General features: G+C 38.3%; 2 protein-coding genes across 2 annotated transcripts in view; one reads left to right on the forward strand and one right to left on the reverse strand.

Annotated features, from left to right (window-relative positions):
* LOC127977487 (ventricular zone-expressed PH domain-containing protein) overlaps positions 1 to 25837 on the reverse strand; it is a 136643-nt gene that overhangs the window by 80507 nt on the left and 30299 nt on the right. Inside the window, exons 5-6 of the mRNA XM_052582373.1 lie at positions 11194 to 11357; positions 6624 to 6833 (exon numbers count right to left, since the gene is read on the reverse strand). Coding sequence (XP_052438333.1) covers positions 6624 to 6833; positions 11194 to 11357 — 374 coding nt within the window. The remainder of the gene's footprint in view (positions 1 to 6623; positions 6834 to 11193; positions 11358 to 25837) is intronic.
* Positions 14781 to 19610, forward strand: LOC127977489 (pentraxin-related protein PTX3-like). The gene is made up of 3 exons (XM_052582376.1): positions 14781 to 15194; positions 16161 to 16739; positions 18255 to 19610. Exons 1-3 carry the CDS (start codon positions 15044 to 15046, stop codon positions 18884 to 18886), a joined length of 1362 nt encoding a protein of 453 aa, XP_052438336.1. The 5' UTR covers positions 14781 to 15043; the 3' UTR covers positions 18887 to 19610.

A 25837-nucleotide genomic window follows, 5' to 3' on the forward strand; every position in this document is an offset into this window, starting at 1 on the left:
AATATAGTTAACAATCTAGCTTCTGAGTACTAAGTTATTAACCCAACAATAGCGGGGGTCAATTAATATTTTTGGAGTGGGCCGCGCAAACATATGTGTTCGGTCGTGTGGGCCGCGAGTTGAAAAAGGTTGGGAACCACTGATGTGGGCTATTTATCCATTTTGCTGCAAGAGAGAGCTCACCCACACACTCTTTTAAATGGCTGTGGTTTGCTGCAGTTGTCGTGTTCTGTAGCTGTGTCACTGCTTGTGTGGACAGACAAATTGCTTTTCTCTGATTTTAATCGTTTCAGTTTAGCTTTCCAGTTTAATAGCTTCTACAAAAAAAAAGCAAAAATTTTTCTGACAAACTGTTTTTGGAATCTGCTGTAGCATGTAACAAAACACCCCTGGTGATTGTGCCTGAGTCATTATTGCAAATAATCTACTTGATCTTGAGTCATTAGGAGGAAAACAGATGTTACGAAAATCAGTTAGGCAAAACATGCAAAGCCAAATCAAAGAGACAATTGTGCCATTTACTGGCACTGATTAAAAAAAGGCACTTTTCAGAAACATTCTTGATGCCCCACACTGTGGTTCCCACAAGGACTAGCTGCCCTGTTTCAACATTCAGATTGGAGTAAACATCCTCTAATTCTAAGAAATGTCCCAAAAGAATTATACAGAGAGCATGAACAAGAGGCAAGCTTGCATGCTGAACACTAAACCAACAGAATGACACATGCCACTGCAATAAAGTTCCTAGTTATTCCCTCAGAATTCACCTCAAACATACCAGTCATGAAATTAGAGTCTCTTCTATAACCAAATTATTTTAATGACCATAAACCAGGACTTGAAAATGGAAAAATGAAAAATGAGTACTGCTTTTTATTAAATGAACACGTATATGTAACTGAAGTAGTGCAAAACAAGTACAGAAAGTGCATTCTGTCAACTTTTTTAGTGCATGCAATTCACAATTTACACTGTGCAACTGGGGGAAAATGGCTCATTCTAACACACCCCACTTGTCTACATCACTATAACGAAATATTTGCGTAATGCCACCCAAATGTTCACAAAAAAAAAAAAAAGAATGGTTTTAGTAACCGCAGTTAATGTTGAAGCAGCCATGTCAAGGAGATGCTGTGTGTATCTAGGCGAATACGAGAGAGAGAGAGAGAGAGAGAGAGAGAGAAAGAGAGAGAGAGAGAGAGAGAGAGAGAGAGAGAGAGTGAGAGAGAGAGAGAGAAGGTCACACAGTGGAGTCAGCTGTCTCAACCATGGCTTGTGTACTGCAAACACATATGAACTTCATCACTGTGCCTGTCACGTGACTGTTCCCCTTTGGGGCTCGAACTCATGGTAAAAATAAGGGCATTATTACCTGTCTTTACATTTATTTTGAAAGACGAAGCTCACAATTATGGAAACGGGCATTACACGCTTTCATTAAGATTGCTAAACTCCAGTTTGTTTGTTTTTCAGATCATCTGAGGTGACGCTTCTGCAATGAGGAGCAAGCGTTTGCATGCGTATGGATGCCAGATTGCTTAAAATAAGCAAAACACCAGGAAGAAATTATATCTATGTAACAGCGAAGCTCTGATTCTGAAGTAGCTCTTGATATCTGGCAACCACGCTGATAAAAGCTCACGCAGTAGAGGCATATAGAGCAGTTCGCAGTAACATGTGTAAACAGCACTATGAGGCGGTCATCACGCTGAACACAGACTGTACAACGGAGCAGTGTTACTTTTTATATGATTCCTTAGCTGTATTTTATTTCGATGATGAACACAAAAATAAGTTGTGTCTGTGTGCGAGGCGAGATATGGTTATACCAAAGCTAGCTGGTTACTATACAGATAGAAGCAAGACATCCATTCAAAACTGTCAAGCTTTTGCAAAATAAAGAAAACTTCTTTCAGCTGTCTCGTTTTCCTTACCGTGAACTTTGATTCACGTCACAATAAACCGAAACTCAGAACAATTTTTCTTTCTTTCGTTTTGTTAATCTGTAAAGGATTTAAGTGAAATATATTTAGTGTATAGGCCTATATATACCTTTTTATGTAAGCCTATTGTTTTATTCTGTTTTCTCCATTCACAGAAGTGCTGCAGGTTGAATCCATCTTACACTTTCTCAGATAAACTCTAAAGCTGGGGCATTGCCACCTCAACCTACCTATGATGAGTTCACAGCTGAGAATTTCACTCGTTGGATGCGTAAGCATCACATTGCAAAGGTCGTACTATTTGAATTTGTGGTTGACAGCAATTTTCAAATATTAAATAGAACAATATAATAATGTTATTAATCGTTTACTGGCCATTTCAAATTTTCTATTCTGTTCAGAAACTATAAAATTTGATTTTGTTTCTGGTTCTGTTTCTGTCAAAATTTTGTTTGTTTCCAATTTCCGTTCCTTGAGCTGTTTCAGGGCCCTGCCAAAAACCCAATACAGTATTTAGCTGTGCCCCATTACAAAAAATAAACATGACTAAACATCATCATTTAGACTCTTTCCTCAGCATGACAGTAGGTTCATTTTATTTTGTATTCACCTTTAAACAAAATATATACATGCATGATGATTTTTGGCAAGAATTATATTGTTAACATCATCACTAGCAACCCTTTGGAAAGTTTAAGAAATAAACTGTTCGGTCTACTTCATAGATAGTCAAACACTTACCAACAACAAAAACCCCACATTTACACATGCAGAAATAAATTAGTTGCAGCACTTTGCATAACTAAAATGGATCAAAAGAAAGACAAATAAATCAACTTGTCCTCTCAAAACCAAAGATGTCATCAAACATGCTCTTAAATCATTGCAATCCCTTCACAAACAACAATTAGGAGGACATCTGCAAATAAACAAGTGGAGAGGAGGAAAGTACGCAGCTAAACATTTATTTTTTATGATGTGTTGCATCAAAAAACAAGATGTTTTTTTTTGCCTGTTGTTGAGCAGCTGCAGGGCCAATATCTATGTGTTTTCTCTTGTACATGCAGGTTTAATAGACGTGTCACACATCACCAAAAGGAAATGCGAATAAGGGCCAGGGAGCAATCTGATTAAATTAATCTCTTATGGAAGATGTGATAATTTCTTCAAGATTTGGTGGGAAAGTAAGGAAAGTATTCAAAACCACAAGTAAAGTACATAATGACTCTTACAAAAAGTACTGTGTCTGTATCTGATGGCAATACCACACTGACCACCACACTATAATTTGGGTGAGTCTTACATAAACTGTCAAGCAATGTCATATTTCACCCTGTAATGAAATTTAAGAAAAAATTACATTTTGGAATATAAATGAAATATGTTTCCTTCAGTCGGGCAACCAAAAAGACATTCTCAGCCTCTGGGGCCTATGCACTTTGTCCCCCTTTACCCCTGGTTGTGACACCCCCTGGCTACTGTCCACCGGAAACAAGAAAAAAACAGTAGCTGAATATATTTACAACATGCAATATATTAACAGTCTGCTTTCAGAATTCAAATAAGAAAACATGTGACTATAAAACTAAATCTGGTTGACTGCGGTTTATAATGGAGTGGTATAATTAACTTCTTTGATACTTTTTTTTTTTTTTACATTCTTGAATTTTCACAAAAATGCACATCCTAAATCAACTAAATACAGACTATGTTTGCCTTTAACTACACAATTTATTTTTCACAGAAGGAGCAGGAACACTTTGAGAAATGCAGATTCGCAGCATGTGGTGCTACGCAGAGAAAACGGTGCAATTTGGCACCCAGTAGTCTGATCTATTCTCCACGGTGGTCGAGCATGTGTGTGCGCATGTGTTTGTTTTTGTGTGAAATGTTCAGTGGCTCACGTTTCAGAGATGCCTTTCTAAAAGCCATGTCAACACTTCTTTTTGGAACTTTTTCTTCTGCTGTCTCCTTCAATTGTGCCTCCGCAAAAATGAAAGGAAGAAACAACTTTTTCAGCATTCAGTAATTTGGCACATGCACATGTGACTGTTTAACAAGCCAACACAGTCTCACAAAGCTTTGCGAATGCAGGGAAGGCAGCCACATGAAGCCAGTTTAGTAAAAAATGCCATTGGCCATTTCCTCAACAGACCTAACCAGAAATCTTATATATACACATTTGTCAAGTCTATATACCCATCACAGCATCTATAAAATTGTTTTAACTAGGTTTGTGATTGGTTTTGGAAGATTATTTCATTCTTTCAGAGCTACATCATGGTTGTACAGAAGTAAAAACTAAAGATGGTTGCATATTTCCTTGATTATTTTGCTGCTAGGGCATATGGGAGCTCTGAGTAGGTCCACTCAGAGAGTAACTAGATTTAAACCTCCTTCAGCTCGTGCCATTTTATCTCCACATGGCCTTGATCGCAACTGGTCAGACCGTACTTCATCTCCAAAGCAAACACATTAGATAACATTGAAAAACTTCCAAGTACGCTGCAGGTATCGCTTTACCAAACAGATAGAGAGGGAAAGGAAGAATGCTAGAGCTCTCTCTCCACACTAGTGAAGACGTGTTACAGTAAAATTATTTCTCATCCCTCGGCACAGCAAGCAGGTTAAGAACACCTTAGGGATGAGCAAAGCTTAATAATGCTCACACATACTGAACTATGTCAACACTTGTCACTTGTCAACACTATGTCAATAAAAAGGATGACACAAAAGTGAGGAAAGCCTTTAGTGACTAAAGTTCTGCTAACAAATACTGAAGTAGCTGAGAGTATTTTAGCTGGGGGAGCTAAAGAAAAATTAACTAGATTTGACAGTTTCTGAGGAAAATGTGAATGGTGTTTGCTAATGCAACAGACACCTACATAATTACCAGGGTGCTGAAGGTGGTTGCTAAAACTCTGGAAAATGTGTTGTGAAATGAGACGATATAGGATTTAAGTTCAATGGACTATACCCAACAGCTTTGTTTTCATTTACCAATACTATGATAAAACAGAAACGAATAATTTCACTTTTTAGAGTTAAGAGTTAAGTAAGGATTGGTTACTAAATCCCTATGAAATAGTTTAAGATATAGTAATGATAAATTAGAAATAATTAATGATTGTAAAACAAACTATAAAGGATATATGAATAAGAACACCAAAATAAAGTATTTCTATGAAATAAAAACATATTTATAATTTAAATTCACTGTGGAAATAAAGAGAAATTAGAAAAAGAGAGTGACAGAAACAGAGATGTAAAGAGAGGAAGACAAAAGCTGCCAAAAATAGGAAGTCTAGTGAAAACAGGTTTGAACTAAAACAACAGACCAAAAAGAGTAAAGTCCATTTTATACTCTCATGATTTCTCTAACATGATGGAATAGCTCTGATAATAATGCAAAAACTCTGGAACAAACAGTCCAGGATGCCAATACACTAACACAAAGAAACAATGGGATCTACACATGAACACACACACAAACATAGGGATTGATGTTCCTCATTCATCTTAAATCTTCATCGCCTGCTACAATAACCGTAATGTTGCCCAGATCTGCTTTGGAATCCTCTATAAAGAAACCAGGAGAAAAAAAGCACTGCATGGCTGTTTCAGCATACTGTATAACTTCAATTCCAGCAGAAATGTGAAGAGTGTCACGTCCAATAAAGATCACAGCAGTTTTAACATGCTACAACTCCTCTATGTTGTCTACTTTAACCCCTGAAGCAACACCATTACAGTCATCAAAGTAGCACTTGTGTAACATTTTCACCCCTCAACAATAATTCTCACAGTGATTACTGTCAAACTTCCAAGGTTCCTGTTGGCATGCATATAACCTACATCCCTGATCTTTGATAAGTACTGAGATAGTTCTCTTCAGCAGAAAACTTTATGCAATATATTGTACAGCCAGCCAGTCAGTGAAGCAAAATAAATAAACTGTTATGCAATGTTAACAAAATAATAAATTCATTCAAACTATTGTATTATGTGAGAAGAAAAAGCCCTGCCAGTGCTACAAGAAACTATTACTATAGCTATTACTGCAAAGGGTTGTGGGTAGTGTGTCATTGCATTTGCTGGAAAATGCTTGCTAGTCTAATCTTGTTTATTCATTCTGAATGCAGTATTTTTAGGAGTGGTCTAAGTAAACATGAACTAGACGTTTTTCAGCATCTCACGCCATGAGCACTACATTTTAAAAAGTGTAGTCAATAGTTTGTTGCTGATTTTAAACGTTTTACACATTAATAAAATGAACAGTGTTTTTGTGAAGAGTCCTCTGAATAGTACACATGGTAAAACAACGCAATGTTTCACTAAATCTTTTTTTGTGGGGGTTAGACAGGTAAGGGAATTAATTATTGTGCAGAGTTGTGCAGAGTTAAAAAGCACTTGTATCAGTGTAATTACAAAACAAAAGAAAAAAAACAATTAAGAGACAAAAATGTCCAGTAGTAGAGTGCCTACTACCTTTTCAGAGTTTTCTAAAAACATTTAGAAAAGTTATGCATATATAGAACTAGCACAATAGGTCATAATTGTTTAGTATTAAAGCACTGGACCAGTTTAATGAATCTTGGGACATACAGTATGACCAAGCACATTAAGTGTTCAACTAGCTGGATTTGAAGCATCAACACATATTGTGAAGTATATGCCCACCTCACTAGTCAGACCCACCGCTCCATGGATCTTAGCGATGTGTCCCAGGAAACAAGGGTTCTTCTGTCCCACATTTCTTAGCGTGGACAGGAAGGGAACGAGAGAGGCGGGGCTTGCCTGAGCCACGTTCACCAAAACACCCAAAGCAGTGTCACCTAGATCACTGTCACTGACATAACCGATCAATGATGGCACCAAAGACGACAATACCTGAGGAAACAAAAAGATAAGGCCAAAATTAGACTAGGCTATATACCTTACTCCTGCTGCTGTTTAAGTTGTCATGTTATTGTTTGTGCCTATTCTGAATCTTTTTTTGTTTTCTTTTTTTTTTTGCCTAATGTTGTGGGATATGCATAGTGGCCTTCATATAAATTGCTAGTTGATAACCTGCTGTTTCAAACATTAAGTAAAAAATATAATAATCCAGATAGGCCTGTTTATTACTCACTGTTAATACATTTGTGCTTGAATCTCCATTAGGCTACGGTGGTTTTTTTTGTTTGTTTGTTTTTTTTGCGCGGGGGGGCACGTAGATATTCGAATACATTGCATAATGATCAATATCCATTCAAAAGTGACAGCCCTTTACTGTATATATTTGAGGGTATTAAAGTGATAGTTCACGCAAAAATGAAAATACTATCATTAATTACTCACCCTCATGTTGTTCCAAAGCCGTAAGTCTTTTGTTCTTTTTCGGAACACAAATTAAGATATTTTTGATGAATTCTGAGAGCTCTCTGACCTTCACAGACAAAGCAAGGTCCAGAAACACAGTAAGGACATCGTTAAAATAATCCATGTGATACCAGGTGTTCAAATGTAATTTTAAAGTTCAGAGAATATTTCTTTGTGTGCAAAAAAAAATAATAATAAAATAAAATAATGACTTTACTCAATTTGTCTCCTCAGTGTCATCCCGGGGCCATTTTGGAGAGTATCACGACGTATGTGCATGCTTTGGTCTAAAAGTAAACAATGTAAGTGTGTTGTGCAGCTGAAACAGAATGTCCTATGTGCACAAAGAGTATTTTTGTAGCTTTGAAAAATTACAGTTGAACCACTGATGTCACATGGACTATTTTAACTATGTTTCTATGCCTTGATCATGGTTGGATCCTTGCTGTCTATGGGACGGACAGAGAACTCTCAGAATTCATCAAAAATATTTTTTCATTTGTGTTCCGAAAATGAACAAAGGAATAACATGAGGGTGAGTAATTGATGATAGTATTTTCATTTTTGGGTGAACTATCCCTTTAAAGCACTTCTACAGTTCTATGTAAGGGCACATAAGGACGTGCTATCTGGCCTCTTAACAGTCAGGGTGCAATAAAAAAATAGTAAAAACACCACAAACACACTCATTTGGTCCTGAACATTTCTTTCATCAGAGGTCCCTTAAGATTATTATCGTGCTGTGTAAAGAACCACAGCAATCTGGTTGGTTGATTTCAGTGCCACCCACTCATTAACCAGAGCCCGAGGTTCCTATATGAGTTTGCAGAGAAAAACTAGAAGATAATAAAAGGAGAAAAAATGTGGAACAGAAGGAAAGTCCCAATCATCCTCCTGCTTTGGACAGTTTTTCTAGATTTATCTGTCTATCTGTTAAAGCAAAGCAGTGGTGACCTTCAAAAAGAACAGTGACTCACAGAAGAAATAGAAAATAGAGATCATCAGTTAAATCTTGTGCTGGTTGACATTCATGTCTGACAAACTGCAGTGACGAATAGAGGCAGATGAGCCACATGGGTTACATGATCTCTTTTCTCCAGGAATCCAACTACAGCACATCCTTTTAGCAAGGATTTGCTTAATCCTCTCATTTTTCTCTCTGAAACACTTCACCTTTCATTGAAAGTGGTTGAGAGGACAAAGAGAGAATCTGGTGAAGCTGGGAGGGCAGCAGACAGGACGTCCTGTCAGAAGCAGGATTCCCAGCCTCTGTCAGGATGTGAAAACCACTGACTAATCATAATTAATCCCGTTTGCTCCCAAATCGCTGTATAAACAAGCAGCAATGGGATAGAGAGCGTCTGGGGTATCTCCTCTCCCACATGATTTCTGATTTACTATAAAAGGAAGGTACTGTTGTTCCAGTCTATTTACATTTACAAAGAAAACCTATTATGAATTTCTATACTAGTCTATGCTGTCAGGTTCTGGTTCAGGTGCTGTTCAAGTTGGCAGACTGGTATAGTCACACCGCTCATCAGCGGATCCTAGCAGGTGAAGCCAGATAAAATACACTGTGTATATATAACATCTGCATGAATGCAAATAAAGAATAAACAATCAGTATTTCTGATTCATGGTTTGCCTATTTATTAAGTGTCACCAGAAAGTACAGAATTGAGTGTGCTTATTCAAAGTATATGCACATTGGGTCTCATTCATGAAACATTCGTAAATATACGAGTAAATATCTGAGTGATTTGCGCGTAAAGAGAACTTTCCGAAAACTCTTCTCCTGATTCACAAAAACTTCGTAAACGTCAGATGTGATAGTGAAATGTGTGTGTTAATGAATTCCAATCAGTCGTAAATGGGACGCACGTGCATGCTCACTGTCAATTTCCATAAATCCCGCCTATTAAATCCAACTGACAACTGTATATGAGCATCATATTATGACACCAAACCAAGGATTTCAACATGTCTTCTCAAAAGCGACTGAAAAATAAACATTTCTCAGCTGCAGAAAATGAAGTTTTATTATCAGAAGTCACATTTTAATATCAGAAGCCAAATTTTATTTTCAAGAGTACTAGTGGCGTATCAGGTCCTAAAAAAGGAAGTTTGGCAGCATATTACAGATCCTATTACTGGCTCTCATAATAAAAGTTAAAAGAAAAACCGTATGTAATTAATATATATATATAATATTTTTTTCAAAATGCTGTGTAAATTTGTACCCGATTAAGGTGAATTAAAATGCAGCCGTATTAATGAGCAAAACGTTCAGACGTTAAACGCACTATTTACGCATGGCTGGGAGCAGGTGTAGATTTATTTCGTACCAACTAACATTTGGAAAATACGAACGTTTTAATGAACTTGAAAATTTACGCCAAAACCACTTTACACACGATTTACACAAAAATTAATTCTGCTCATGTTTCATGAATGAGACCCATTGATTCTAAATGTAATGTTAAAATAAAGTAAAAAATAAAAATATTTTTCTCCTCTATTACCATATTTCAGATTAGTGATCAAATGAAATAATCAGCCTTTAAAAATCCCACTTTTTTTAAAGGGGTCCTATTATGCTTCAATGTCTTTGGTTTTGGGGGTGCACTAGAACAGGCTCTCACACTAGGTTGTTTGAAAAACACACTATTTTCACATATTTTACATTATTAAAACACCTTTCTCCCCAGTCTGGCATGAACGGCTCGAATAGTTCCTGTACCAAATGAAGGCCCACCTTCTAAAATAGAAATCAGATCAATTTGAGTGCGATTTAAACCCGGATGATTGTAACCACTTAAAATTCATCTGCCATGGGAAAGCTAGCTTGTCTTCGACATGAGTTTTAACACTGCCTTCCCTAGTACAGCTCAACCAGGTCCTGTCCCATTCATGATATCACCAATCCCCGAAAATATGTGTTGTAGTCTAAACAAGTCGTTTGTTGTAAATTTTAACGAGTGATTTCTGTTAAATAAAATATTTACTTTTGAATTGGACTTTGAGCTTAGTAACTTTGTAGATCTTTTTATGCCCAAACAGCAAGATCACAGATTAACTAAAGTTGAAAAAGTGAAAAAGTATAATAGAACCTCTTTAAGCACTAATCTGAATATTGAGATGATATATTCCTCTACGATAGCCTCTCAGTGTCTGTGATGGATTTGGTTTTGGAATGACAACATTAATCCTTGAAGATAGCACCATTTTTTTTTTTTTATTGAATTCTCATTTCCTATTTTGGTCAATGTAAATGAAAGGAAATGACAACAGATAGGCTACATTACCGTAAAATAATGCCTCATAATCTTTCCTTATCTTACTACTATCCAGGCGTCCAGTGTGTTCACTGATGAGACGACGGTTATGCATGTGCTTATTCCCCAATGCAAAATTAACTCCTCATGACTAAGGCATTCTTCTGACTCCACACATCTGCTATTTGCCAGCAGGCTACCCCTCAATCCCCCCTAAATCTTTTCAAAATGTAAAGAAAACAGATGACTAGCTCTGTTTTTGCCAAAAGTGTGGTTTCCCCTTGTCTTTTCCTGTAAAAGGGGTGGGGGGGCAAGCAGCTAAGGATGTGTTTTCTGATATTTCCCCATCCGTTTGGCGGATGCTCAATTATGGTATCGCTCGAGGTGTCAACCATCAAACTTGTTTTACCATGTTTGACCTTGTGCTGCAGCTGTCTGCTTTAAAATGAATGCTAAATCACTCAATTCATACTCATCTATTTATCCACCCCTCCACTCCCTTGGAGACCTTCAAATTATTTTTCTGTTGCCCAGAATAACTCACCTTGACCAGCCTTCATCCTCAAACACCACGTTCATTCTTTTGCGCACTCATTTGTCTCTCTTTCACTCACCAGGGGGTGAAGGTCAGAGATCATCTGCAGTAGTCTGAGCAGGTGCTGTCTGTTGGCCTGGTCCAACTGGGACATCATCGCCATCAGCTCACGGACGTGTTGATGGATGGGCTCTGGTTGTCGAGGATACACAGATGGCAGCACTCTCAACAGCATTGCATTTCCTATCAAAACCAATAATTAATCACTACAGCACACTGTTCTTATGGAAGAATGACCATCGTAGCCATAATTTATGCAAAAATACCATAGTTATTGTTAGTAAAGTTCACACACATACAAGAAATGATGCACTGAACCTCCAGCAGAGTCCAAAACAATTTGGACTATTGTGAAAATGTGCATGTAATTTCCCTGAAAAACTGAGTGAGGGCTGATTCATTATTTAAACCCTTTTCTTGAAAATTGCACTGTTGTTGTATGGATTTTATTGCCATTTGTTTCCTCATTAATTTAGTTGAAAATGTCAGGCCTTGCTGTTTTAGCTCACACACATATGGCAAAAATGATCTCACAGAAAAAAAAGTCTTGATTTGTACTAAAAGAACAGAAAGATTTGGAATAGGTAGGTAAATTTAGGTCATTTAAAAGCCATTCTTCATCTGGAAACAATCCATAACTTGGTAAATCTGAGCACAAGAAAGGTCTTGGTTTGCAATTTGAGGAGCTCCATGAAATAAGTGTAGGAACAGGAAGTGAGAAGACACCATGATGCTAGATCATGGAGTAGAGGGGCAAATGGATGGCACCAGTACCAATAAAATCATAGCAGAAGGTTTTAAGTAGCAATCAGTAACCTCTGAAGTGTGACAGTTATGACATGAAAAAAATCTATTTGAAAAAATAAATCAGATTTGCAGGCTGTGAAAAACGATCATGTAAAACAAAATTTGCAATATCCCTGGCAAAGAAGGGCAAAGACTAGCAAAAATGGCACTTCATCATAAACAAAATATGGTAGGAAACTCCCACCCAACATCAACAACACATCTAATCTCTGCTCTGGCAAGCCATCTAAGTCAGGGCGGTCGGTTAACGGACATAATTCTGAAAACGAGATTTTTCGTCTGGCTCAGGGGGGACATTTAGGATTGCAAAAGACCTGCCCACCTGTTTCTACACACAGCGGGTGATATTAATGAAGGATTAGTGTCATACATAATCTTTCATAATGAGACAACTGGGGAAACGTTGCTGGCCCTAGACAGTTCATTGGAAATATCGACATTCACTTTCAAAGACCACAAGAGATAAGCAATTTAATCTTTGCCAGGTGTTTTGGCAGAAGGTATCTTTATAGTTTTAGATACATTTCAACCACTAACGAGTATAACTAAAAGCATGAAACCAAAAGTTATAGCCGTTTCCCTAGAGTTTTTCTACTACATCCATATGTATGTGATCTTTGATTTTCCAGCCATATGAGCAGAAGTTGTGCTAAAAAAGAAAAACAGCCTATCTGACTATATGTTAATATTATCATCTGATGCAAAGTAGATTACTATAGTTTTTCTGAATAGTTTTATTTATTTATGATATATGAAGACATTACAGTACATTATTGTGGCAGATAGTTATTTAATATAAATATTTACATTTTTTATAGAATTTTTTTTTTTCATATCTTCAAATAAGATCCTTTTTTACACGGACTAAAGATTAACCAAATAACCAGAAGTCAGGATCCTTCTCGAAAAACAATCAATTCTAAAAAGGACGATTTAGACCACCTCACAGCTGTTTTTAACTGTATAATTCTTGTCTGCACACCATCTACTATAAATGTTTCACTGCATCTAGGCTGAAATATTCCATTAAATCAGCCATAAAACATTTGGTTCATTACAACAGATAACAATGTGCACTCTATGTACAATAAATTACAAAAATGGATTTCAAGGGAATGATAAACATACAGGTGTTCATTTTAATATTTCCTTCCTGCTCAGCCCACATTTCGGGGTTGTAGGTGTGAGGTTGTCGTGGATTATACTGTGCATTTTAAAACTAGATTAGAGGACTTCATTGTCTGAGCTTTGCCGTCAATTATTGTGTAGGTTCTGTTAGAATTTCATAATCAGCACTTTTCATTCCAAGGTGGCAGACTGATGGCATTAGCCAAAGCTGACCTTCCGCTGTGTTCCCTTCAGACAACGAGACCAGTCATTCACATTTGTACTGTCCAGTAACCCTGGCGCGAGTTCACATTCATATACGCCTCCATATTTTTTGCACCGGGAAACAAGAAGTAGACGTTCTCAGCTCAGAAGGGAATAACTTTAATGTGGAAAATCAAACACTGTGGGGCATGACCTTCATCAGAAAACATCGTGCAGAACAGAGAATGTGTTGAAAAGTAAAATTCTGTTAATGGACTAATGATTAATGTAAAGCTCACATTCTGGAAAATCTGTTGCAGTTAAAGTCATTTTGTGTTGCAAATATATTAATGTCGACCTCACAAAGGGTACATGTCATGGGACCTTACGGCTTCGATAAAATGCCACTTATGCCTCCACATGAAATATATCAGCCATGCATCAGTCCAAAAAGTTTAGGAGGCATCAAATCATTTGCAGTTGGCTGAGTCATTGTTTCTGAGTAAATGTGCATGTCTGTGAAAGTGGCACCTGTGATTTGCACCAAAATAACAGCGCTTTTCTATGACTCAAACCCCAGTACCCCCCCAAAAAAAAAATTCTGAGTCATTCTGACAAGCATGTTTTCTTTATGATATATCAGCCGATATGCTGCGTATGCTGGTTAGGTATGTTTTGAAGCATAGCAGCTGGTTTGAGCTGGTTTATGTGCTGGTCCTAAGATGGGGTGCAGCTTTCTCAAAAGCAACAATGGTCGCAAATTATGTCATTACCAATAGAGTTCAATGGAATTAACAACCACAGTTAGCTAAGATGTTTTTGGGAAATTCACCACAGGTTATCTCCTGCTCGAGACCAGCTCATAACCAGTTTAAACCAGATCATGACCAACTACGGACCAGTTTAAATCAGCTCAAACCAGCTGCCATGCTTCAAAACATTCCTGACCAGCATGTTTTTTTAAAAGGGCTGACATCATTGGGAAGCTTAACATGCCCTAGCTTTTAAAAATCTGATTACAAATGAGATGCACTGCAGGTAAAGACAAGAGATTCTGTCTCACAAGAGACAGTTGTTCAGTAGTTACATTAGATCTTTGTTTTAAAAAATTCAACTTCATCAGAAATATGACTATGAAATTAAGGGCTGAGAAGGCCTAAACATTAAGATACAAGTTAGATGAAGGAAGAGGGGTCACAGGAAATACTCTGAATAGACATAAAGTGTCAAGGTTAAATCTAGGAGTTGGATTTCGAATTTTGGATAGAGATTACAGGTTAGATGTTCTTGAATAATATTCATTCATTCATTTCCCTCTGATAGTAGGGGTAAGTTACAGTAAGGAATTAGGTATTACAGAAATTCCTCTGACTTTTCCAAGCCACTATTTCAAAATTCACTGGTACTTTCCCTTTCAAGGTTACAATTTATCCCTCTTTCCCAACATCCTCCCCCAATCTCTCTATCTCTCTTTTGCAGGAGCAGTACAACAATCTGCCTACCCATACCTCCAACGAAGAATTTCTCACTGGAGCTAACTCTCTCTCCCACCACCTCTTTCTCTCTCTCTTTCTGAGCGCAATGTTTATATAGACCACAGAGCTCCTCTATCAGACTCAGTTCCCTTTCAGCTGCAGTTCACCAAACAAGCAGGAGCCCAGCCAACCGATTGCTCAGCATCTAACAAGGAAGACCACCAGAGGAAAAAGAGACAATTTTATACAAATACTGAGCCTTGTTCATACTCAAACATGGCCAGCATGTGCAAGTGGACATTCCTCCAGGCCATGTGTCTGGTGGTTTCATTGTCCGTGGCATTACCTGAGAATTATGAGGATGATATCGATGTGAACTTTGGACCCAATTATTTGAACGAGATAACTGAGGAGGACCAGATGGAAGGTGAGTAATAAATAAAAATAAATAAAAAAGTTAATAAATATTACGTTGTGATCAGTATTGTTAGCTGTGAGTTACGCAGACATGCAAGTGATGACAAGACAAATAAACTATCAGCATGTGTGTAAAAATGTCTTTCAGAGAGGTGTTACATTAGCAAGGGAAAAGACAAAGAAACACAAACAATGTAACTCACTGGGATCATGTGCATAAACATTTGTGAATGCAGGAATATTTGTTGCAGTATTTGTTGAAGTGTAACAGAATTTAAGTGCCATGACATAAACATTTGTTTGTTGAAGAGGTTATACTATGATTGTGTCTCATCTTTGGAGTATACTGAATGCCTCTGACAACAGGGGGAAAAAAATAGAAGGAAAAAGAAATAGAATTAAGCAGATAATAAAAAAAAAACTGATTCGTTTTTATTAACCATTTTGATTAAAGAAAAAAAAACCTAAACAAAATAAACAAACTTTACCATTTTTAGGTTTAATTTAAATCAAAAGAGATGATCATTATTTTAAAATTGAGTATTCTACCTTATAAGTGAAAATTTTTTACTTTTTTTTTTAATTTACTTATTAACGACCCTAGATCTAGATATGTGTCAGGGTGTTCAAAATATTTTAATCATGTGAAGAAACAGATTTTGCATTTCTGTTTTCTGGGATCATCCCATTGTTGCAAAAAACTGAAAAAAGTTATTCTTTGGTTGAGTTAAATCAAACATTTATTTTTTCTGAATTCTATACGAGTTTTCCAGATCTAAGCATTTAATCAACTACAAATTGACTTGCACTTTTTTATATAGTTCACAGAGTTCCATAAGACCGTGACACACTCTCCGCTGCTAACACTTCAAGCTCAATGGTGTCACTTTAAGTACATATAAAAAACATGTCATCTAAACTCATGTTCTCTCTTTCTACACTCCTCTCCGTTCCTTTCCCTTGATTTCTCTCTCAGGGGAGACCCCTACACCTTCCCCTGAACCCTGCAAAGGCTCAGTCTTCACTAAGTGGGATAAGCTCTTTACAATGCTGGAAAATTCCCAAATGAAAGAGAACATGCTCCTGCAGTATGCCGATGATATCATCAAGGTGGAGCTGCAGAGTCTGAGAGAAGAGATGTTACAGTTTGTGGCACAGTACGGTGGCTCTTGTGCATCTGCGGTTGAGAACTCGGTTCGAAGGGCTGGGATTCAAACAGAGACGCGTCTGCAGAACGCGCTAGACCGTGTCCGAGAAGTCTCAGCTGATCAATCCGCACAACATGATGTAGCCCTGCAGCAGCTACTGGCTGCTAGCGTAAACCAGACTACACGGCTGGAGCGACTGGAGAACGAATGCTTGAAATTGGGGGGAAGAGGTCAGGCCTCCCAAGCCAAGAGCGTCCAGGCCCGACATCTCATGCAAGAAGTGACAGAGACAGAGAATGGAGGTAGGCTGGAGAAGACTTTAGCAGGCATCTCCAGTGAGCTGCAAACCATCCGGGAACAGCTGACCCTTTACACCAAATCAGTCTTTGCAAACAGCTTTCCATCAGGTGAGACATACAAGTTATAGAAAACAAAATGAGTCAATATTTATACCACTTTATTGAGAGGAGCTCAAGAGGATGTAAAGTCAAAATGGGTATACTGGAATTCAAACTGGATTCAAACCTCAGAGTTTTTAACTATGTAAAAGAAATGGCACCGATAATAGACCACACTGCATATAGAAAAGTTAAAATGCACATGTAGATTTATGCCATAGGACCCAAACAAAACATCCAATTCCTGCACCAATTCCGTTGCAAGTTTTTATATGAGTTATTCTTCTGAGGTCAATTTGGAGAGGACTAAAAGAGACTGCCAAAGTGATGATTCTGGTTTGGTGCTGTACATTTTGAGCCGTAAATCTTAAGATTAATGCAAACAACATGATAAAATCAAATCACTAGCCAACTGAGCTGACACACAGCATGTCAACTCATACGACCTCTGAGCAGACCACTATCACCCCAAGTTAGGAGGTTGATACCCTCAAAATCTGATAAATGTTTAACCCCCTAAGATATTCCCCAAGCTCCTACTGAGTTCGCATCACCTTGTCAGTAAGCCGGATATAGTTTCTAGTCAGCTTAAGCTAAAAATGATTTCATCTGTGAATGCCCATGCCTTCTGCATTAAATAGCTTTGTAGAGGTAGAGTAAATGAAAGACAGAGGGAGGTATAATTATGAACAGCTATGCAGGGCGACCACACCAAAGCATCCAGGGGGGAAACAGAACCAGATGACATGGTTTAGAAAATGACTTAGCTTTTCTCCATTCTCCCACAGCAGGAAACCCAAGACAAATGTAATGAAAATATTGTAAGCTACAGTAGGACAGGAGAGCCATGGCCTGTCATAGCAAAGCAATCAACCATAGGAGAGAGAATGTACCAATCCCATTAACCAAGCCCTCTACAATCCTTTTCAGTTTTACAAGCCTTCCACTGTAATTAAGTTTCTTCTGGTTGAAGGTCCTCTCAATGGTTATGCCGGCTAATCATGCACAAAACTCACCATCCATATATTTAATGTGCTCATGCAATCATGAACTTATAAAAGACAACTCCACAGGGGCGATCATTGTTGGATTATACCTGATCATTTAGCAGTGTATAAATACTAAAAGCAAAAGAAAAAGAAGTCTCTTGATCTTTGACGCTCTTTGGGAGGCTCAGTAGGAACAAATCCTGGACAGGATTCACAATGACTAAATGTTTACAATGTAACTTATTACTTGGAGAACCCCTATTAAAATATAAAGGATGCACTGAGGATTACATCGCAAAACATTTTTGTTATTTACACCCTGTGTTGAGCCCTCCTCAAAAGATTTTTGTGAAGTATAGACAGATAAAATCATAAGCCTTCAGTGATGCAATGGGTTGAGTGGTGTAGTGGTTCTCCCGCTGAAATAAATAAGGTAACAGACATCATAACATATCAGTTGTGTTCCTTCTAACAGGGATAATCAAAGTTTGTTTACACTCTCCCTTTACTTCTCTCAATTCCTCTTCCTTTCCAGGCTGTGACACTGGGCTGCTCTTCCCCACACGTTCATCTACAGCACATGCTGAAGTCTCACCCAAGACACCCTTTCAGACCAATGCCGTTACCATTTGCCTGTGGGTAAAACCAACTCAGGTACTCAACAAGACCATCCTCTTCTCGTACAGTACAACTGGCAATGCCTACGAACTCCAATTGGTGTTGAATGGACGGAGTGTCTTCTTTACCGTCGATGGTGAAACCCATTTGGTGCAAGCTTTAGGGGCAGCTCAAGAGGGTCATTGGGTGCACATTTGTGCAGTCTGGAGCTCACAACAGGGCTTGGCTTCACTGTGGGTGAATGGTCAACAAGCTGCAAGCTCTCCCGGAGTGGCCGAAGGTCATGAGTTACGCAGCAAGGGAAGCATACTATTGGGGCAAGAGTATGGACGTTTCTTCAGGCATCTTAGTATCCCAGACACATTTGATGCGGAACTGGCCTTCACAGGAAAGATGACTGGAGTGAACATGTGGGACCGCGTTTTGGATTCAAAAGAGATATCTCAGCAAGCGCGGCTGGATGGGAGTGGTTGTGGTATCCGTGGTAATGTGGTGGCATGGGGCGTTTCTGAGATTGAGCCAAAAGGGGGTGTCAAGCTAATATACTAAATTTCTCTATCTTCTTAACCACCTGAGCCCTGTATACAAATCAGCTCCTACAAGCACATATTAAGAACCTGCTTAGCTACACCTGCACAAAACAATAATTATCCTCTCAGTAAATGTGCAAAAAATGCTCTCTCATAGGGAAAATGTGATTTAGCAAGTTACAATAGTTAAACTGCTGCCATTGGAGGGACATTATATCATATATCTTTTATTATTAGTATTACAAACTGTTCTGTTTTACAAGAATGTTTAATACAAAATTGAGGGATTTAAAAAATATATATATTTTATGTATCATCAAACTATTTATCTTGATTGTTAATGTTTACATTCAGATTTGACTTAATTTTTTAATCTATTTGTAATGTAATACTTCTGTCCATTGTTATTTTTAGGCTTTTTTTTTCAAACTTTAGGCTCCGTTACATATCTGTGATGGCCATTTTAAAATTAATTAAATTAATAACTTTTTTTGTCTTTGGTTTGAATTTTTACCACAAGATGGATGCTATGTTTTAATGACGAAACTGTGGAAAATGTTTACAAATTGTGACTTTATTTTTGTTTCTGCTGATGTGATTAAATGTATTATAATGTTTTTTGTTGTTGTTGTTAAGAGGCTAAGATGAATGTATAATGTACATAGATATTTTTACTGAGGGTTGGGGAAAACAAACCATAATAAAAATTTTAAACTAAAAATAATAAAAACATTGTCATACGGGATCTGTTGAATGAAAAAAGATCAAGAGGTGTTTTAGTTAATAGCGCATAACAGTTAATTGTGATATATATGTTATTTGGTGATTCAACACATTATTATAGATAATTATTCCATAACCATCAGCCAAATCATTCTTAAACTAAAACTATGTAAAGAGTTTACTGGTGAGACTATGAAAAATGTTAGTGAGTGTAGCCTTGTCCCAAATGCTATCCCACATCTGTAAAGTCAACGAGTCTATAGGTTATTCCATTCCCAACCCCTTTGCAGCCGCTATGAAAGTGAGGACTCCGATAAGAACCATAACAGTTTAAAGTTATGGTTACATTTACTGTTGTTACACAGTGGATTCAAGTTAGTCATGCAGATTAACCAACAAAAAGTTGCTTTGTTTGAAAGCTGAAAATTCTGCAGAAATTTTGCACCTTTGCCTCTCTCTTTTTTAATAGAAAAAGCTTAAATAATCATGTAAAAGTGACTTTCTAGTTAATGTCAACATTAAGCAACATTAAAAACCTTCTTTCCTCCCACGTTACAGTCTGAACTGGGAGGAACAAGAGAGAAACGTGGTATACAAACAATATTCTTTAATCCAGGAAACATAATTTAGGGATAATCCACAATGGAAATGGCATTAACACACGAACACAACAAATAGACCCAACAAACACTAACTAATTGGAATGGGGCTTTTAAACACAGGATAATGAGGGACTAAGGAGACACACCTGGAATAAAATTAACAATCAACATGAGGGAGAAACTGGGTCAAAGGGAGCAAAACACACAAAGACAGGTCCCTAATCTTGACATATCACCCCCCCCCCCCACCACCCCCTCCTGGAAGGTGTGTCCTCGCACCATAGATACAACAGAGAGAGGGATGGGCAGGAACCAAGGAGGAGGCTCCAGAGGAGGACAGATACCTGGGAGGGGGCTGGCAGACAGAGTCCAGGGAGATGACTGAGGGAGGAGACAGGGAGGAGACAGAAGGGGCTTGGAGCAGAAGGAGCCCAGCTGGACCCAGACCACAGCCATAAAGTTGACCCACAGTGGAGCAGACAGAGGGAGGAGCCATGAAGGAGGAGTGGCTGCTGACTCCAAGGGGCTGACCAAAGGCAGCGGAGCAGGTGGTGGAGGAGCCCGAGGTAAATGGAAAGCTGACGAGCCAGGGTGACGGGAAGGATATGGAGGTCATAGGTGGAGCCGGTGACGACCATCGCGAAGGCATTGATCGGGGAGGCCGCTGTGGAGCCGGAGCGACAGAGGACTGAGGTGGAACCGAGGGAATGAAGAAGCCTGACAGAGACAGAGTGACAAAAGGACATGGCAAAGCCAGAGGAGTGGAGTCCAGAGGCACAGGATGGTTGACGCCAGACCAGGGCGGAGCTGGAGGTACGAGGGAATTTGACAGAGCTAGTGGACTGCCGGGCCACATGGAGAGGAGGGATCTAGGAGATATGGTGGAGCCAAACGGGTCAACTAACTGAATGGACTGGGGCTTTTTAACACAGGATAACAAGGGACTAATGAGACACACCTGGAATCAAATAAATAATCAACATGAGGGAGAAACTGGGTCACTGGGAGCAAAACACACACAGACAGGTCCCTAATCTTGACACTACCCTGTGACATATTTGAATAAAATGTAAAATTAAAAGAAAAAAATATATAGTAACCAAATATAAGTTGCTTTGGTGGCAAAGCAAGTGAGTAAATTTTTATAACACATTAGGCCACATTAAGTGCCTGGTATTTTAAACATGTAACATGCAACATAACCAAGGATCTGGATGACACTGGTCATGGGTAAGCATAAAAGAGGAACAAATCATTGGCTTTTTAAAGCACTCAGGCCTCAGACTGATTAGTGGATCCAGATGGTGGTAGGGAGACTACATTCTTGAAGGGATATTACTAATAAAGAGCATTGCTGGAGGGAGTTTGGGAGCCATTCAAAAGCTAATGTTTCAAAGATGCTTTTCTACCTTTTCTTCCTGCTCCTGTAGTGAGTGTACACACAAGGGGAGCTGTGTCTCTAACAGACTCCAGACCTCTACAAACACTCATCGTACCTCCATCGTGACATCAACATGAGACCCCTGTGTCTACATACTAAGGAAACATAAGAGCTCATGGTGAAACACCTACATAGTTCAGCAAAATATTTTAAAGAGACTTAGTGATTAAGATGTTGAGTTTGCTGCTGAAAAAAGCAACATAAACTATCTTGTCATGGTGGTGGTGTCTACTAATCTTTTACACTATCAAGTCAATATGGTATTTTGAATAGGGTTTTTTTTTTTTTTTTTTTTTACCACCAAGTAGACATTAAGTCATTGCTAAAGTAAAGTTGGTCATGGTCTTCTTTTCCTTTACTTACCATTTTAAATGTTTGATTTTCAAAAAGCCATCTGTCAGAATGAGCCGCCTGGCCTGAGCATTAAATAGACCATGAAATTTGTAATCTAATTGTCGTACAAATGAAGTAGTTGTTTCTATGAATCACAGCTCTGCCCTTCCCTTTGTATTGTTCAGCATTTAAAACCCCTCAATGGTACCCCACAAAACCTAACCTGAACCCCATTACCTCACCACACTTTCCTGCTTCACGGACTATGAAGAGGTTTCCTGTGAACCGATGGGAAGTAGGACCAGGGTGGTGTTAATGAGAGAAAGGGAAAGGAGATAGATTGGGAGGACAGACCCCAATGGGAGGCTTGAGGAAGGACAAATATGAGCTATTAAGTAAAAAAAAATCCAATAAGCTGGTCCTCTGTAGTTGCTCTGCTATAATGCATTGGCATATGCAGAAACCACAAAACCTGATATACTTATACTGGAAATAAAAACTATTTCTGTAAGTTAAACCAAGTATTGCACTATCACTGAGTCATGCTGAATTTCGGCAAGGAAATGTAGACCACTAATTCCTCGAGAGCTGAAGATTCTGGTGTTGTTCTTGTGTCCTGTGCTGTGCTATGTAGATTTTGAGAAAGAGTGAGTTGGGTAAGTGCTCTGTTTTCTTTCTCTAGTGCAGGCTGGATTCATTCCAGAGGTTCTGCTAACTCGTGTATCAGCTTTCTTCTCCCACTCAGCCCTCCGGAGTGTTGTAGTGGTACAAAATGGAATCAAAGGAGGCCTGAGAGCATATTTACACAATGCATAGGGCATATGGAAACCCAAACATTTCAATGCACGCAGCTTCGCTGTTGTGGTCAGCCAACTGTCGACTGCACCTTGGGCTCCAAAAACCTGGGCAACTGTTGAGTGGAAGTTGTCATGACAGTTTAAAAACTAAGAGTTGCGTAATCAGATCTTGGATGAACATGATTGCCAAGCAGCAAGCCCAGTTTTAAGACAACACACTTCATTTAGATCTCAAACCCCCATGAACAGTTGAATAATACAAATTAAAGCCAAAGAGGGCCCTTCTTCATCTGAGGCAATGGTTTTTTTTTTGTGTTGGCCAGAAGCAGAATGTTTAATGCATAAATAAAATGTAGATAGTAAAATTAGGAACTTCTGTAAACCACTGTGGCATGATTGGATGGATATCTACTTGACAGATACCGTAAAACTTCAAATAATAGCCCGGGCTTCTATTTACCCAAACCGCCGAACTGCACCGGCTTGTATTTGAGACCGGCGTCTATAAGAGACAGGCCTTTAATTTAGTGTTGAGATGTTCAAGCATGACAGTAGGAGGTTACCACATTATACTACGTTTTATTTATAATTCATTTTAATGTGTTTAACAAATCATTTAATGTAAGAAATGTCTTTGGCTATTGGCAGCATAAAAAAATATATAAAAAACGAAACGATGTGACAGCAATGGGCAGAACAATAGAAGTTACCGCTAAAATCCATTGAGCATATGAACTTGTTGCCCGAAACATATCAACAAGAAAGAATGATGGCTACCCTGTAAAACAACTGCAATCATGTGATAGAAAATTACTCTATTCATCACTATCATCATCCCCGCGATCCTCAATTACAAGTTCATTGGCGAATTCCTCCTCCACATCGCTCTCTCCTCTACTTCTCCCTCTCCAGCTTCCGCTAACTCTGCCTTGCTTGCACTAACAGCTCTCGCACAGTTGCGCACGGCTCTCCCTCTTTGAAACAATGGTGATCCTCACTTCCATCAGAAGCTACTGTCAGGCCACATACCTAAGGATAACATCCTTAAGTCAATGAAATATATTATCTCCTCTTTCTCCCTCGTGCGCACACACACGCGCGCGCAAGCATACCTTAAAGGAATTTTTCAGCCGCTCCGTATCCAGCTTTTCCTACGCTTTAAACAGACCAGGCCTCTATTTGAGACCGGCCTTTATTTACCCAAACCTCTCGTCACACCAGGCGTTTAAAAGAGACAGGCGTCTATTTGGGACTCGGCTATTATTTGAAGTTTTACGGTATTTGGTTCATTTGCTGAACAAACAAATATCTCAAATAATATCTCAGGTCTGTGTTAACTATTTTAATAATGTGTGGTGAAGAAATTGAACAGGAAGCCAAAAGAAAAGGGCTGATGGGGTTGCTCTTAGGCTACTGTGATTTTGCAGAGCCACGCTCAAAAAAAAAAAAAAAAAAAATTACGTATCAAAGGATACCAGTGTTTGTAAGGTTCAATATTCAGATGGTGTGGTTTATTTTTTTTTTTATTATCTGTACCTCACACAGTTTCTTCCCTCAAAACGGGTGCTTTTTGGCCAGAATAAGAACAAGCATACCATATTTTATGCAGACAGCCAAAAGATTATCTATCACTTTTTCCCCGAGGAATGAACATTTTTCCAGGTAGTTTTTTTTACTAAAATTTTTTAACTTTAAGAAATTATGAAACTTATTTGTAACCAAGCCATACCAACATTTCTGTGTTTCAGTATTTATTCTGTGGCTCAGTTAAAAGGCATTTACAATGTTGTTGTCCTTTGGCTGACCCAAACTACACTATATGACAATGAACTGAGGTCAATGTAAATTTGACCACACTATTCCCTAATGAAACCATGTTTGTTTTCGTCTCTGGCCAACAAACTCTCCAATCAACCCTTACTTTATGACAGAGTTTTAACACAAGAAGTAGAACCACACCAATGAGATCTTTATCTTTGATGGGCAATGATTTATTTGAGTGGAGTGTTTGATAAGCTGACATGATAATGTATTTTGGCACATACACCATGCTAAATATACCATCCAATCCTCATATGACTCAAAAAAAAAAAGAAAAAACGCAAATCATTCATTAAAAAACACTCAATTGCATGTCCTTCAATCAATTTAGAAGAATAATGGATGTAATAAAGTTTGTTAAATTTGTGAATTTCTCATTGACCCATTTAATTGTGTGGTTTTGGGACCAGAAACCAGAACCATACACAATGCGGGCCAGGAAGACCACGTCATCTACACTCCGCCAATGCTCCACCAATGCAGCACACTAGTGCTGTGGAAACTAAACAGTCACTGGTCTCTGAGTGTGGATATTCTTGTAAAGGCATAAACGGACTGCTTCTCTAATTACCACAAAGGCAATGAGGTGCACAGTCTGGAAAGCACTGAATCTTGGGGAATATTATTGTTTTTTACCTTCCATGACTCACCATTTTATTCTACTGCGTAATCAAATACAGCATACGGTGAAGTTGGCTTTGCCAAGTAGGACGTGTCCCTGGATCAACATCTGTTGTTGGTCCTGGAACAATATTCTTGTCAAACAAACACAGCCATAAACCGAACAATGAACTAACCCTGCCCTAAACCCAATGCTACACTAACCAATGTTTCCTAACTATGATCAATGCAACCAGTTTGACAGTCTAAAATAAATGTGAAACTGGTGTAACATGATACATAGCCAATCAGAAAATATTACAATTTACATTTATCAGACGCTTTTATCCAAAGCGACTTAAAGTGCATTCAGACTATACTTTTTTCACCAATATGTGTGTTCCCTGGTAATCGAACCCACAACTTTTTGCGGCGCTAATGCAATGATCTACCATTGAGCCACAAGAACATTCTGTTTATTTCATCACTTTTTAACGTTCAGGATTAGCGTCAGGTCATGACGCATGTGTAAAAATATAAATTGTATTTTTTAAATTGTAAAGTGTATAAATATTCATACTTTCATAGGTATTGGGGCATCTAACTTAACTCCTACCCTAAACCAATCCACTTCTCAGCATAAAAACTAAACA

The sequence above is a fragment of the Carassius gibelio genome, chromosome B18 (assembly GCF_023724105.1).
Source record: "Carassius gibelio isolate Cgi1373 ecotype wild population from Czech Republic chromosome B18, carGib1.2-hapl.c, whole genome shotgun sequence".
Lineage (NCBI taxonomy): Eukaryota > Metazoa > Chordata > Actinopteri > Cypriniformes > Cyprinidae > Carassius > Carassius gibelio.